At 35.2% G+C, this 17,329-nt stretch overlaps 1 protein-coding gene across 1 annotated transcript; it reads right to left on the bottom strand.

Annotated features, from left to right (window-relative positions):
• Positions 1–10,754: 10,754 nt before the first annotated feature.
• Positions 10,755–11,705, bottom strand: LOC105500591 (olfactory receptor 10A7). The gene has a single exon (XM_011926195.1). The coding sequence runs from the start codon at positions 11,703–11,705 to the stop codon at positions 10,755–10,757; it is 951 nt and encodes a 316-aa protein (XP_011781585.1).
• Positions 11,706–17,329: the final 5,624 nt, after the last annotated feature.

Below are 17,329 nucleotides of genomic sequence, written 5' to 3' on the forward strand. Positions count from 1 at the left end.
TACATGTGGTGTTGGGCCTGCAGGTGTGCAGAAGTCAAGAATTGAAGTTTGGGAACTTCCACCCAGATTTCAGAGGATGTATGGAAATGTCTGGATGTCCAAGCAGAAATTTGCTTAGGGGTGGAGCCCTCATGGAGAACCTCTGCTAGGGTAGTGGGAAAGGGAAATGTGGGATTGAAGCCCCTACAAAGAGTCCTCACTGGGGCACTGCCTAGTGGAGCTGTGAGGAGAAGGCTGCCATAATCCAGTCCCCAGAATGGTAGACCACTGACAACTTGCACCATGAGTCTTAAAAAGCTGCAGGCACTCACACCAGCCTAGGAAAGCAGCTGGGAGAAGACTGTACCCAGCAAAGCCACAAGGGCAGAGCTGCCCAAGGCTGTGGGAGCCCACCTCTCATATCAGTGTAACTTGGATGTGAAAAGGGGAGTCAAAAGAGATCATTTTGGAGCTTTAAGGTTTAATGAATGCCCTATTGGATTTTGGACTTGCATGGGGCTTGTGGTCCCTTTTTTTTTTGAGTAATTTCTCCCATTTGGAACAGGCATATTTACCCATTTCCTGTATCCCCATTGTATCCAGAAAGTAACTAATTTGCTTTTGACTTTACAGGTTCGTCAGTGGAAGGGACTTGCCTTATCTCAGATGAGACTTTGGACTCGGACTTTGGGGTTAATGCTGGGATGAGCTAAGAGTTTGGGGGACTATTGGAAATGCACGATTGTGTTTTGAAATGTGACAACATAAGATTTGGAAGGGACCAGGGACAGAATAATATGGCTTGGCTGTGTCCCCACCCAAATCTCATCTTGAATGGTAGTTCTCATAATCCCCACATGTTGTGGGAGGGACCAGGTGAAGACAATTAAATCATGGGGGTGGTTTCCCCCATCCTGTTCTAGTGGTAGTGAGATAGTTCTCACAAGATCCAATGATTTTATAAAGGGCTTCTCTCCTTACTGGACACTCATTCTCTCTTTTGCTGCCCTGTGAAGAGGTGACTTCTGCCATCATTGTAAGTTTCCTGAAGCCTCCCCAGTCATGTTATACTGTGAGTCAATTAAACCTCTTCCCTTTATAAGTTACCCAGTCTCAGGTATTTCTTCACGGCAGCATGAGAATGGACTAATACAGTAGGTAATATTTGAGTTGTAACTTGATGGATAAATAAATTTTGTCTAGGTTTATTTATAATAATAATTATAATAACCTAGACAAGGTTTATTTATCCATCAATTCCAGGTTTAAAAGTGTATGAAGGACAGGTCAGGCATGGTGGCTTATGCCTATAATCCCAGAACTTTGGGTGGCCGGGGTGGATCACTTGAGTAAGGAGTTTGAGACCAGGCTGACCAATATGACAAAACCCCATCTCTACTAAAAATACAAACATTAGTTGGGCATGGTGTCACATACCTGTAAACCCAGCTACTCAGGAGGCTGAGGCAGGATAATTGCTTGAACCTTGGAGGTGGAGTTTACAGTGAGCTGAGATTGCACCACTGCATTCCTACCTGGGTGACAGAGCAAGACTCAATCTCAAAAAAGAAAAAAAAGTGTATGAAGGACAACAGGGAAGAGTGAGCCATTTATTATGACGGAAATACAGAAAGCAAAAGGAGTGGGAGGCTAGAAGAAAAGTAGAATATAAACCCTATGGAAAAAATGAGTTTTAAATATATTGTTCACAATGTACACTCTCAATAAAAATTTGTTGAATGAACTAATAATGTGTATAATTATCTTATATATTCAAATAACTTTCAATTTATTCTTTAAGGTTGCATTTTCTGCATCAGTATTCACATTGCTCTACAAATCCATCATCCTTGGAAGGTCTCAAGTGTTTTATGTAGTGGATGCTCTACTGCCCACCTCTCCCCAAATCTTCCCCTAACACACACATACATATTTCATACACATACACACTCATTCCTTAAGCTGCTGAGTTTTTCTGGTTGATAGCAGATAATCTAGTTCTCATTCCTGGCAATTGATGTCATCAACTCACCAAAAGCTGAACCCCTTTTCTAATAATTGGTCCATGCAGAAGAACAAATGTCTAGCTATATTTCCTCAATTTGGGACAACTGTGAAGGGCAATCCTACCCCCATAGATGCCCATTGGATTGACTGAGGCTTTGTTAGGACTATTTAAGTGTTAGATTTCTCCCCCTGCCCAGCCGTGCTGCTTTCACATCCTTACAGGTGTTTATTCTTGTTGGATTGTTCGCTAAAGTTCATCTACAAAAATTCCCATCTTAGAGTCTGTGTCTTGAGAGACCCAATCTGAAATGTTTGGTACCAAGATTCACCTGACAAAGCAGACTGTACAATTGAATTTTTTATGCTGGATAACCCACAAGCCAGCTACTGGATAGTGGGAGAACCATTGATAATCCTCATATACAATATAAGTGAAATTGTTAAAATTTCATCAGTAATAAATTGGAATGCAATATTGTTGGAAGAAATTGCACTGGCATGTGCAAGTCGCCAGTTTTTTGGGAGGTACAAATCATATAATAATAATAAAGACCCGAAAGTTGGATAGCCATCACTGAAAGCATTCAAGCCTTGGAGAAGTATAGTTGAGAACTGAGAGTGATTTACCACTAATTGAAGATCAAGTGTAACAATCAGAAGGCCTCAATGACAGCCAATAAAGATATCTAACAGCTGAAAGGTAGAAAGAACTGAGAGACAACTTTGGCAAGTCTGCAGCGCCCACATAGAGACTCTGATTGAGAAGGTATGTGGGGTCCTGAGACATGGGATAGGGCAGTTGAGCCAATCTCCTCAAAAATTTTGAATATCCAGATCTCCATGAACACTCTGGGCATGCTAAACAGGTTAATTCTCCCTATTAAAGACTGCTGGCACTCTCTTGCTTGAAAAATATGTCAGTTACCTCATTATCTGCTCCTTATGCCTTATGTATATGTTAGACCTTTTGATATTGTCTTACAAGTCATAGAGGATCTGTTCTTTTTTTTATTATTTTTTCTTTGTTTTTCAAACTGAATGGTTTTTATTATTCTCTATGTAGTTTCCCTCATCCTTTTTGTTTTATAATCTTATTTTTAGTGTTTAGTCTATCTAGTGAAATTTTAGATAACATTTTTAGTGGGTTACAATATTTTCATTTATAGTTTAAAAATATATACATATTTAAATACCTCTGTGAAGAATTATTTATTTAATTTAAATTTATTGAAGAATAAAAGAAAAAAGTATTTAATATTTATACACACATTTAAAGTTTTTGATGTTTTTGACTATTCTTATAGTTCTAGCTTTCATGCTGGATTATTACTTTTCCTTAAGCCTGAAAACTTCCTGTGGCATTCATGCACTGCAGCTATGTGGCATTCCTTGTAGTGCAGATATGTACTGACAAATACACAGTTTTAGTTTATCTGAGATATCCTTATTAAGCTTTCACTCTTGAAGAATAGTTTTGCTGTAGAGAATTATAGGTTGACAATTGCATTTTTTTTTTTAGCACTTTAAAAATTCCTCTTTATTTACTAGTATCCATAGTCTGTGATTAGAAGGCAGCAACTGTTCAAGCCATTGTTCCTCACATTCATGGAATGTATTGGTCCTTTTCCCTCCAGCCACATTAAGATATTTTCTTTATTTTTGTTGTTTGGCTGTTTGAAAATGCTGAGGCATTTTTTTTTCACACTTGAAGTTAGCTTGACTTCTTGATTCTTTAAATTAATGACATTCATCCAATGTGGGAACACTGGGGGCATGGATTCTTCCAAATTATCAGCTTTCCAAGTTGTCACTATGAAAAGCATTGTGTAAATTTCCAGAACCCTAACTGCCAGTCTTGTCCATTCAATAGTATTGCTTTTCAAAAGCTGTCTGTTGATTTAAGCAAGCAAGAAATAAATAATAAGAGACAAAAAAAGGTAGTAAAAAAGGAAGAACGGAAGCAAAGAGGAAGGAGAAAAACAAATAGTGACAAAGGGAGAGAGAGCAGAGAAACAGACATTCAGAGATAGTCTAGTTGAGGGATGTCAGAATATTGCCATCCCTTAACAACAGAAGCATACTAGTAACTAATGGATTTTTAATTAATGTTATTAAATAGTAAATAATAGTATTTGGTGCTACTCAAAAAATGTCAGTTGAGCAGAAAAATCTAATTCAATGCACTTATCCATTTATTCCTTCTCCAAAACACTTCCTTTCTTCATGTAAATTTGAGTTTCTGATATATGTTATTGGCCTCCCTGAAGAATTTCTCTTAGCATTTCTTGCAAGGTAAGTCCATTGACAGTGAAGTCTGTGGTTTTGTTTTCTGAGCAAGGATTTATTTCTCCTTTACTTTTGGAGGATAATTTATTTTGTATAGAATTCTAAATTGGTGATTGTCTTTTTATTTCAAAATTTAAAATATTTCATTCCATTCTTCTCTTGCTTGCATGGCATCTAATGAGAAGTCACTGTAATTCTAATCTTTTTTCTTTATAAGTACTTTTTTTCTTCTTTCAAGTTGTTTTTCTCTGTATTCAATTTTCTGCAGTATGAATATGTTATAACTCATAAAGTTTTGTTTTATTATTGGGGAATAACAGGGGGTATTTATTCTGCTTGATGTTCTTTGAAATTCCTGAAGCTGTGATTTGGTGTCTGACATGAATTTTGGAATGTTCTCAGCCATTATTACATTAAATACTTCATCTCTACTATTTCTTTTTTCTCATGCTAGTTTTCCAATTTTGCATTTGTTATATTTCTTGAAATCTTCCCATAATTTTTGGATGTTTTATTTTTCACTCTTTTTTTCCCTTTGCATTCCAGTTTCAACGTGATGATTCTTCTCTGGGCCATGTGTAATCTACTGATAAGCCCACCAAAGAAGTTCTTTATTTCTTTTTTTCCTACATTTCCTTTTGATTCTTTCTTGTAGTTCCCATCCTTCTTGATAATTTATCCTTTTGTTCTTGCATGTTACCTTTGTCTTTCATTATAACCTTTGATACATTAATCAGTTCTAACATCTGTATAATTTCTGATTCTGGTTTTGATGTTTGCCTTCCCTCTCTAGGCTTTTTTCTTGCCTTTTGGCATGTATTGTGTTTTTTCTTGCCTTGTAAGATTTTTAAAAGCTGGACATAACATATGAAGTAATAGGAACTAAAGTAAATTGTCTTCAATGTGAAGTTTTACATTAATCTGTCTAAGAGTTGGGTTGTGCTTCCTGTTTTCTGTAGCTATATATTTCAATGGTTTCAAATTCCTCCAGTGTCCTATTTTGTGGTGCCCCTGCCTACTCTAGGTTTCTCTAGGTATACCTCTTCAGAGAAAGTCTGCATCGTACTGCCTTTTCAGCTGTAATTCACTACTTATTCTGACATCCTGTTGTGCTGTGTCAAGGTATGGGTAGAGGAAGCATCTGTACATTTATGATTAAATGTCAGTGTTTAGTAGGCCAATATATTAGGGTTGTGATCTTTACAAGTGTTTCTCCAGTGATACAGATTTCCCCCACCTTTGGGTGAGTCAAGAAAAGGGGGGCTGGATTGTGAGAAATGCCCTTCCCTGCAACGGGGTGAGCCTCTCTAATTAAGTCTTATACCACGGAGAACAGGCCTTTGTTATAGGGCATACTCTGTTCATATTTCACAATGATAACTCTTTTCCTCCTCCCAGGGCCATAAAGGGATTTTTCTTGACTTTTCATCCAGGTAATGTGGTAGGATTCTAGAAGTAAGATCCATGAACGTTTGCCCCCCAAAGACTGCAACCCCCGGGAGTTTCTCACACTCATGTTACACCACACTCAGCCTCCAGCAATTCATCAATGTTACCATCGAAGTGCTTCTACAAGTTATGGCTTCAGCAGCTTCTGCTCCTGGAAAGCAAATCTTGATTGCGTCTCTCTGGATAAGCCCGTCTCCAGATTTGGGGGTCACAGTTTATCTTGTGACCTCAGTTCTTAGATGGGTACAAGGAAAGTCATTGATTTTCAGTTTATTCTGCTTTTCTTTTTTTGTAGGGATGGAAGTGAAGACTTCCAAGATCTTTACATGTAGGTGCTAAAAGTGGAAGTTCTCTCCAAGTGCTCTGTACCTGTTCTTAATCCTTCATATTCTCAATTTTACATTTATATTCATAAATCTTGATGGCAGCTTTATGCTAAGGATATAGAAGTGTGCCAGGGCCATTGCAAGCATGCAGTAAATACATATTCAAGGAAGAAATCAATGAACTAAGAGAGTAGATTTTGTGTGCTCGCAAAAATGTGAGGTAAAGTATATGTTAATTAGCTTAGTCATTACACATTGTATACATATCTCAAAACACCATAAATATATACAATTTAAAACAAACATTAAAAAGAAAAAAATGTGCTGTGCTCTGAGAGGCTGGTGAAAAATGCACAGGTCTGAAAACTTAGAGATACTGCAAATTTTAGCACTTTTTTTCCTTGAACTCTTCAGGAGGAACCTCTTCTCTGAACCTGATGACCCTTGAAATAATTTCTTTAACTGAGACCAGTTAAAGCTCTGATAAGATTTTTAATGCTCAGAATAGCTACCAAAATGTTTGGCATCCATAGAGAATTGTGACACTAGAGAGCTTATGTATTTCTAATGGAAAAGAATATTTAAAATACTTCACTTTAAATTTAAATGGAAACTATTTGAACTTAATTGATAGTAAATTTGAACCAATAAATAGAGCAAGATATTATTCATTTCATGCAAGAAATAAAAAAAGAAAAGAAAGGTAAGTACCAGATCTGTTACAGCTTCTCTGCACCGGGCTTCACAGTGGGAACAATTTCAGTTATTGAGTCAAGGATGAGTCTGACAGATGTGATCCTTAACTTATTATTTGGAGTGCATCTTTTATCACTTAGCCATTTCTATGTAACAGATCTCCATTAAGCATAGTGTATTCAAGCAATAATTATTTGTAATTTTTCTTGACTTATAGGTTGGCTAGGCAGATATGCCGGGTTCTGAACTAGGTTCCTCCACATTTTTTGGAATCAGCTAGCTATAAGCTGATCTAGAATGGACTCTTCTGGGATAATTCAACCCTGCTTCAAAACATCTGTCTTTTTCCAGCATCCTGGCTTTGGTGTTCTCATGAGAATCACGTGTATGCCAGAGAGAGAGAGAGTAGATGCATGCATGGTTTCTTGACCCTTACACTCTGAATATTCCTTCTGTCACATTCATTTTGTAAAACAAGTCACACATCTAGACTAGATTCAAGAGATAAGGAAATGGACACAATCCTGATGAGAGGCACTCCTGAGTCACATCATAAAGTGCATGGCTGCTTTGTTTTTGTTTTTTTTTTTTAATCCATCTACCACACAGCTCATGAAAAATCACCTAATTACTAATCACCTAACTGGGTGGTTTAAAACAGCAGTAATTTATCCTCTTACAGTTCAGGAAGCCAGAAGTCTGGAATTAAGACGTCAGCATGTCTATTTCTTCTGAAGTCTCTAAGGGAAAATATGTTCCATGCTCCGCTCCTTCAATGTGGTGGTCAACAATCCTTGGTGTTCCTTGGTTTGCACAGTCATCACTCCATCTTCACATAACCGTCTTCCCTGTGTGTACGACTCTGTGTCTTCAAATCTCTCTCTCTCTCTTTTTATATGATGACATTAGCCATTGGATTTAGGATCCACCCGAGTCTAGTTTGACTTCATCTTAAATTGCTTACACTGCAAAGGCCTTGTTTCTAAGTAAGGTCACATTCACAGGTATCAAGGATGAGAACATCAACATATCTTTTTGGGGAAAACAATCCAGTCCACTACAGTGACTATGTATATTTTATTAAAAATGCTTAAGAGAAACAAAATACCATAAATAACACAGGCTATAAATGTAGCCTGTAAATTTATGAAAGATGTAAAAGCTGAATCTGTAAGAAAGCGTGTAAGAAAAAGAGGAAACACCAATTACCTTGCAAAGTGACTAAGTCCTACTAGACCTCCACTATGAGTGTTCCCATGTCAGTCACAAAGCATTCCTTATTATTTATGGTTGTCAAATTTTAGTTTCTTACAGTTCTAGAACCTTCTTTACAGATTATTAGAGTGATTTTCAAATAGTTTCTGTTTCAACCAAGAACAACAAGATAGTGAATGAAAGAACCAGAAATAGCCTGTGGGTTTTCTCACCACAAAAAGTGGATAAGTATGTGAAGTAATGCATATGGTAAAATAGCTTGATTTAGCCATTCCACAATGTGTGTGTATGGGTATATACATATGCATATATATCTTAAATATATATTTTTGTTCTCATAATTGTTATATATATAACATCATGTTGTACACCCTAAATATATACAAGCTTTAATTGTCACGAATATACTTATTTTTACTGTGCTAGTTTGTTGGACACATTAACATGCACTACTAAATTCATTTTATAGCCTCCCAATCTACTTGTGAGTTACATGCAGCTGGTAGAAAACCATTGTAATGGAGTCTTATGAGATGGTTATTGAACTTAGTTATGTTAATTCAAGAATATCTGTGTTAGGCTTAAAAATTAAGAGATTATTGAAGGAGAAAGATTTAAAGGAATAGATTTTTTTACCTCAAACTCCCATTACGTGCAATAGATATATACTTCAGGAAATCAAAATTAAACTAAAATAGTCAACACAAGTTGCATATTTTTGTGGTCGCTTTTAAATTTTTCTGAAAATTGACAAATAAACATGGAAGTTAGTTACTGCTTGAATAAGAAGCGGTACAATTAACAGAAACCTTGGCTAAGGAAGACTTACAGGAACATATATTATTGATCAAGTTGCATATTCAAAACCAATATATGCTTGTTCTACTGGAAATATAAATTTTGCGTAATTAAATTTGACAATCTTATTTTGTCTCCTCCATGGTTTTGAAAGCCAAATTCCCTTGTAGATGGCAACTTTACCTTAATAAAAATGTGACTAGATATTTTTAAGAGATTAACATATTGAATTTCAAATTCAGAAGAGTCTGTTCAAACTATTGTGGCCACATCTCAATAGCTTTTGCCTTACCAAGTTACTTACATTTTCTAATTGTAATTTATCTTTTATGAAAAATATAGATATAATAATTATCTCTTGAGCTGTTGCAAGGGCATGTGTCAAAGACAATGCCTCAATAAACCATGTTTGCTATTACTATTACTCTTCGATTTACTCTGGTGTCAAGCAAATATTTGTTGTTTAAACTCTAAGAAGAGCTTATTATTAAATAATTAATGGATAATTTAGCCAACAACCAAAGAAGCCCAAAATCATGTCACGAAATATTAATACTAAGGTAATTTTATTAAATAACTTTATTTAAGCATACAACCCGTATAAAGAATTTGTATTATGGACTCTTGGCATCTGCAAAACTTTACTTTTTATAATTTTTGTAAGGTTAGATGCCACGCTTCATTGTTACATCGCAATAGCTGCAGATTATACAGTAGTTTGTGATGGCTGTTTTTACTTATCTTTCATAAGGTTCCTTACCCTTTTGCATTTTGCTCTGTGCCCCAGGCGGCTGGCATTTATATATTGCATCAACAGACATTCTTGTCCCCATGTTGTATTTGGTTTGGCTGAGAATAGAAGCCAGCAATAGATTTGAGAGAGTCAGATCAAAATAAGGTTGGGATGGCTGCCTTGCTGTACTAAAGAACAGAGATCCTATTAGGTTACTTTTTTTTTTACATAGTTTTAGCATTCTATTGGTTCCAGTTAACACTTCTTCTACTTGCCCCTTCAGGCCAAGAAGTGTAAAATTTCTGTTGTATGATCTGTGTGGCTGTTACCTAATGTTGTTCACAATTTTTAAATAGCCCTCTCATAAAGCGTTTTCTCACTTATCCCAATTCAGGAATACCATCTCTTTCTTGCTAGGACCCTGAATGATATACAGAAATGCACCCACCAGTTAGTGATGAAATAAGAGCAACTCTTCCACTCTGTTTTAAGCTTTAGTTAGTAGGTTCTGCTGTTCCTACTTTGGAAGCATTCTTACACAATAGAAGTCAAAACACAATAAACATACGTGTGCATGGGTCTTTATAGCAGCACCATTTATGATCCTTTGGGTATATACCCAGTAATGGGATTGCTGAGTCAAATGGCATTTCTAGTTCTAGCTCCTTGAGGAATCACTACACTGTCTTCCACAATGGTTGAACTAGTTTACAGTCCCACCAACAGTGTAAAAGTGTTCCTATTTCTCCACATCCTCTCCAGCACCTGTTGTTTCCTGACTTTTTATTTACTGTAGCACTATTCACAATAGCAAAGACTTGGAACCAACCCAAATGTCCATCAATGATAGACTGGATTAAGAAAATGTGGCACATATACACCATGGAATACTATGCAGCCATAAAAAAGGATGAGTTCATGTCCTTTGTAGGGACATGGATGAAGCTGGAAACCATCATTCTCAGCAAGCTATTGCAAGAACAAAAAACCGAACACCGCATGTTCTCACTCATAGGTGGGAATTGAACAATGAGAACACTAGGACACAGGAAGGGGAACATCACACACCAGAGCCTGTCATGGGGTGGGAGGAGGCGGTAGGTATAACATTAGGAGATATACCTAATGTAAATGATGAGTTAATGGGTGCAGCACACCAACATGGCACATGTACACATATGTAACAAACCTGCACATTGTGCACATGTACCCTAGAACTTAAAGTATCATTAAAAAATAAAATAATAAAAAATAATAAAAATAAGTCAAAACACATCTAACTTCTGTAAGACTTTTTGAGTGATTGTCCTCTTGGCAGCTCCTTTCACTTCATTGTTCCTCAGGCTGTAGATGATGGGGTTTAGCATAGGTGTGATGACAGTGTAGGACAATGACACTAGCTTCTTGCTCTCAGGGGACTGGTTTGATTTGGGCCGCAGGTAGGTCAGACTGGCTGTTCCATAGAAGAGGGACACCACAATGAGGTGTGAGGAACAAGTAGAAAATGCCTTCTGGCGACCAGTGGCAGAGGACATCCTCAGAATTGTTATGATAATGCGGGTGTAGGAAACCAAAATGAGAGAAAAGGGAAACATGATAAACAGGAGTGTGGAGGCAAGTGCTTGCATTTCATATATGGTTGTATCCACTGTGACTAGTTTTAACACTGGGGGACCATCACAGAAAAAGTGGTCCACGGCATTTGGTCCACAAAAAGGCAGGGCCATCATCCAAGCCGTCTGTAGCATAGACACAGGAACACCGGACATCCAAGAGCCCATGGCCATCCACCAGCATAGGGACCTGTTCATTATGACTGAGTAACGGAGAGGGTTACAGATGGCCACAAAGCGATCATAAGCCATCATGGAGAGAAGGAAACATTCAGAACTGCCGAATAAGAAGAAGAAGTACATCTGGGTACCACAGCCCACAAAAGAGATGATTTTCCTTGGGGACACTAGATCTACAAGCATCTTTGGCACCACAACCAAGGTGAAACATACTTCAAGAAGTGATAGATTTCGAAGAAAGAAGTACATGGGTGTTTGAAGTGTGGGATCCACACTGGTAACTGTGACAATAAGAAAGTTGCCCAACAAAGTGACTGTATAAATGGCCAGGAACAAAATAAAGAGGGCAACTTGCATCTTGGGGTGGTTTGTAAAACCAAGAAGAATAAATTCAGTGACCCTGGTGTGATTTTCACAGATCATATCTTAGACGAGTTTCTCTCTAAAAATCGAAGTATGTGCATCAAAGGGTATTAAATCAATAGAGAGATAATCTCAAAAACATTAATAACATCAATAAAACATCTTTATTCTCAGTTGTCTCACCATTCTGTTTCTCTGAAGCAGAAATGATGTTTACAATAAGATAAAATTAAGGAAAAATAAACATTTTGTATAAATCTTACTCATTGTTTACCACCTAGATGTAATTTTTCTCTCATGAGTAGTCATAGTCTGCACTCGTATTCTTCATCGTAGGCGTGCTATTTTGTAGGATAAAGTAGAAAGAGTGTAGATAGGTAATTAAAATAGAAGAGTGTACTAATTTTTAAGTTATTTCAGGATGCAATAAAGATAAATAATGGGCTAGTTTGACATCTAATATTAAATTATGTTAATCACATTTCTACTGAATATAGTGCATTTTACACCATTCATCCACTATATATACATATACCAACATGCCCAGTACACACACACACACACACAAGAAATTTAATAACTAAACATAATATATGCTTATGATTTTGGTGATTCTCTGTAGTCTCCATGAGCCTAATAGTTTATGACATTTTTATTTTGTCTTTTGAACCATAATTCAACTTCACTGGGCCCCCATTTCTTATTATACACAGAGTTACAGTTATATTGTTTAAGTTATATTTTTTTAAAACTTCCAAACAAATATGACTTACAATAGAGAAGTATCCTCCCAACACTCATCTCAACTTTTCTCTGCCAAAATAGCTCCTCTCATGACTGTCCATCTTCTTTAAAACTTCATTATCAGAAGTAGGGTACGTATACTTACTTTTGTATGTCAGCAGATCCAGTCACAAAAGCACTAATTCAACTATTATGAACTCAAATACTAAATCTTACTTGGAGTAAAATATTTTGGCCAACATTAAATTGTGCAAATTTTTTCTTTACAGGAGGTCATTCTTAGTACCAAAATTTAGCAATTACAGGAGCATGTGTTAGAAAAATAATTTTTTTCAAAATTGGAGTTGGGTAAATATTGTATCAATTATTTTATATACTTTTAAAATTTAATTCCAAAAATGCCTATTTCATTTTATAGTCAAAATAATTTAAAATAGATATCCCCTCCTGAAGTGAGTAGGTAAAAATTTATGGTGTACGGAATCTTTCTAAACTGTGGCTCATTTAAATAATTCTATGTTTTAATTCTACTCTTAAGACATGTAACATCTTACCTGTGTATTTTCCATATTGTAAGTTCTCAAAGGAATGTCCTCAGTAGCAAAAGGAAAGGAACAACTCTGGTGATTTCAGGCTTCCCATGCCCTTGTAAGTCCCAAAATAATGAGTAACATGTGACAATGATTACAACCATTACTCTCTCACTGCTATTGCAAAACCAGCTTCACTATCATTCTTGTCATCGGATTAGAAACAACATCATATTCCTGGTATATTCATCAAAACTTATGAAAAACTTCACATGCGTTATCATGCTTACCTACATTTTGGAACAATTCTAAACTGGTTATGGGTCTAAAATTATGCCATATTTTGTTTTGAAAAAATATGGGAGTTGATGAAGGCATCAAGATTTTATAGTAGTTACAATATTTAGTACGTCCTAAAATGCCTCAACCAACTGCCTCTCAGAATTCTGATATTAACAGTGGCAGAAAGCAATACTAAGATGAATGGCTTTTCATTGAGTAATAAGTTCTATAGTGTATAATCCATGTGAAATATGAATAAGGATATCCAAAAATGGTCAGTTTCTTGAATTTTTAATAATTATCATTGCACATTTTTCATCTTTCCTGAAGGCATTTAAATTTTAATAAAAGTTTAGACAATTAGAGGTTTATAATGTCACACGATTTACCTCTAAATACTCCTCTCAGTTTTTCTATATCCTAAAAGCCTACAGATTACTTTGCATATATTCGCTAAACAAAGAGATTAATCAGCAGTGATGTTGCAATCACTACCACAAATTTATACTGATTTAAAAAAAAACTTGCAAACTGATGTTGAGTTGCCATGATTACTACATCGCTCTAGAGAATGTACTGTCTTATTTGTCACAAGGCATTTTGATAACTTGATGTCATTTAATTAAGTTCACTAATTTAGTTGATAATATCTTAATGAGGCCAAATAGTTTTTTTCATGTCCCATTAAGCAGGCCAACTCTGGCCTTTTTTTTAGAAAATAGACTTTACCTCTTATTTTAGCTAACTTTTTTATAAATATGTTTTCTCATAAAATTATTATGGATGAATGAATTATATCTTCAGTATTTGGAGTACAACAGGAATCTGAGATTGTTATGAAATTTATCTAAATGGAGCAACACTTCTAACAATCCTACATGTAAATGAATAAATTGCCATAGTACCTAAATTAAAAATACTTTGTGTAGTTATAAACCACAGCATTTCTTTATTACATAGCTACTGTTTTATTAATACTCTCTTCTTTAGCATTCTGTTACTTTCCAGAATGAAAGCCTCATTATTTGTTGTTTTCTTTTATTTAGTGAAGTATAAAATTATTCCTTTTCTGATAATTAATATTTCATTATTTATTTTTCAGAGAATGCTTTTGTAATACACAGATGTACAGATAAATGGAGATGTTTAACAAAATTGAGAAATATAACATCATAAAAAAATCTGGATGTATCTTACCAAATGAAACCTCATATTTCTTCTGTAATTAGAAATATAATGATTTTTTAAAGATAAGCAGTATTTTCAGAGAAATGTTCACTGATCTTGAAATCTATTGATAGCTCAAATCTTCCTAATGAAGTTAATACCTTAGACAGTCTAACATGCCTTGCACTGGTACTACATGGTTGCTATATTTTAGTAATAGCATTTAAAAGTGTGACTGGCCTTGGGGAAATGATCCCTGGATCACTAGAAAGGATGATGGTTAATTAAACAACTGCTTTTATCTCACAGGGGGAAATACAGAATGTTCATACAATTATCTATATTTCCTGTAAGTCATATTTGCAATTGAATATGCATTTCTCAATAATAGATATTTTATGGTGGGGCTACTGGACACACTGATCAAGTCTCTTGGAATTGCAACTTTTAACATGCCAGGCTATGTGAAGAACACAGATTTTAATTTTCCCTATAATATTTTTGTATTTTTTGTGGGATAGATTTTGGTTCAGTACTGGTGAGAGAAATTTACCATGCTCATGAAACTTACATGATTCTTAAATTTTATTTTTAACTGATTTTTAAAATGTTAGTATTTTAAACTTATTTCCATAATAGTATTTTTAAATAATTAAATACATCAAATTCATCTGATAATTGGCATGTATTTTATTGTTGTCTTATACCCTAAGTTGTTTGGCTATTGGTTCATTTTACTATGAGAACATTGTAAACGTCATGATTCATGTATTATTTCAGTCAGTGGTACCTTATAATGTCTAACATGGTTACTGTCAGGAAGAAGTAAGCAATTTTTTTATTCCTTGGGATTGTTTATTCTTGGAATTTTTGAGGTAATTTTAATATCGAGAAATAACATTATACTTCGAAGTGTTTTGTAATGAGCAAACAGAACTGTGAAAATAACTCCCTTTATTTCCTTACACTATCTTTTTTGCAGAAGCAACTTTTATAAATAAATATAAACTTTAAAACAGTTACAAATTAGCACAGTGGGAATAATTCAAAAAATTCTAATAAGTCTTTGGAGGCAAAAAAAAAAAGCCTTGAAAAGGCCCTTGGAGTTTCAGGTCAACCTATGCGTGTACAGAAGCCTTAACAAACAGCTAGATAGGAAGGTTCATCACTTCCTAATTTCACTTCTAGAAAAGAAAAAGAAAAGCTTCCTATATTTGTAGAAGTTGAAGGAAAATTCCTTAACCCTTATTTTCCCAGGAAACTAAATAATACTATAATAGGTTAAAATCTAATTTTGTTTTGTTTTGTTTTTGCTTTGTTTTGTTTTGAGACGGAGTCTTGCTCTGTCGCCCAGGCTGGAGTTCAGTGGAACAATCTTGGCTCACTGCAACCTCTGCCTCCTGAGTTCAAGCAATTCTCCTGTCTCAGACTCCCGAGTAGCTGGGATTACAGGCACCCGCCACTAAGACTAATTTTTGTATTTTTAGTAGAGACGGGGTTTCACCATATTGGTCAGGCTGGTCTCGAACTCCTGACCTCAGGTAATCTGCCCTCCTCAGCCTCCCAAACTGCTGGGATTACAGGCGTGAGCTACAGCACCAGGCCAAAATCTATTCTTTAAAAAAATCTTCCATTGGGTACACCTACATTTAAAACAAGTAAAATAAATCTCTAATCATTTTCAATAAAAAACCATGTTACAAAATATATTTGGCCTATCTTCATTCACACTTATAACAAATAATTAACTTTGCACCATACTGAAGAAAACATTTGTAATATTGGGCAAAAACAATCAAGTGAAAATTGGTGCATTACTGAATTACACATCAAACTTTTGTTTTGTTTTTAAAAATGTTCAATGAAAGATTTATAAGTTTGGTCATACAATATACCCATGTAACAAACCTGTGCACGTACCCATATATCTAAACCCTGGCTGCTTTGCAAAGCCACATAGAAAAGCTTTGCTCTTGCTGTTTACTTAGCAGACTATTACAAAATCAATGCTTTGGCCAGAAGTAATGTTTCCGAATATTCTCAGACTCCAATCGCCTGGGATTCCAGAATGGTACTGAATTTCCAGGGGAAAAAATGAAAAAAAAATCTCTTTACCAAACTTGTGTTATATTATATTGCTTGTAAGCAGTTTTTCTCTAAGTTAAACGTTTAAAGAATAATTGCTACACATATCATGAGAGGCAAATAGATACTGGCTGTTGATTTAGAATAATGTGGAGAGGTTCCAAAAAGCAACTTCAAAAAATACCCTGTTGTAAAATGTATGAAGGAAACAGATATGTGTAGATTTGGAATTTAAATAATAAAAACTTATGGACACCAAAGAGATGTTTTCCTAACAAATGTGTACTTCTCAGAATTGCCTAGCATTCAACTCATTCATGTTAAGAATACTTAACCATTTCCACAACCAAACTTACTTTAGGTACTAGAAATTTCCAGTAGTCAGGACTTCATAAATCTTCAAAATGATAAAATCTGTTATTACAATTTTTATTCCATGTTTTTAAGATGTTAAAGCATTTAAAAATTATCTATGATAAAGTCAATGTTATATTCACTGGGCTATTGTTTTAAATATGTGACAAGTGTGGAGTGGATATTTTTCACTTGTTTAGTAATATCAGATGACAACAAAGCAAAGGGAAATAGATATTTTAAACTCTAAAGAAAACTACAAATGAGCCACTAATAATTGGGTTTACTAAAAAGGTAGAAAAATCACCCTGGACACCAATATGTACCCATTTTTACATGAGGAAGACTAGGGAGAATATGATGCAATTATAACTGTTATAGAATTGCAAGATGCACAAGGAGATAAGAAGAGAGCACTGTAAGTACACCAAATTATATTGGGGGTGCATCAAAGAGAATCATTTCTTAAAAACATAGATTTCTGTAAAAAGGTAAAACTCAACTATAGCTCTCTAGCTGGAT

This window comes from Colobus angolensis, unplaced genomic scaffold, assembly GCF_000951035.1.
Source record: "Colobus angolensis palliatus isolate OR3802 unplaced genomic scaffold, Cang.pa_1.0 Scaffold67, whole genome shotgun sequence".
Lineage (NCBI taxonomy): Eukaryota > Metazoa > Chordata > Mammalia > Primates > Cercopithecidae > Colobus > Colobus angolensis.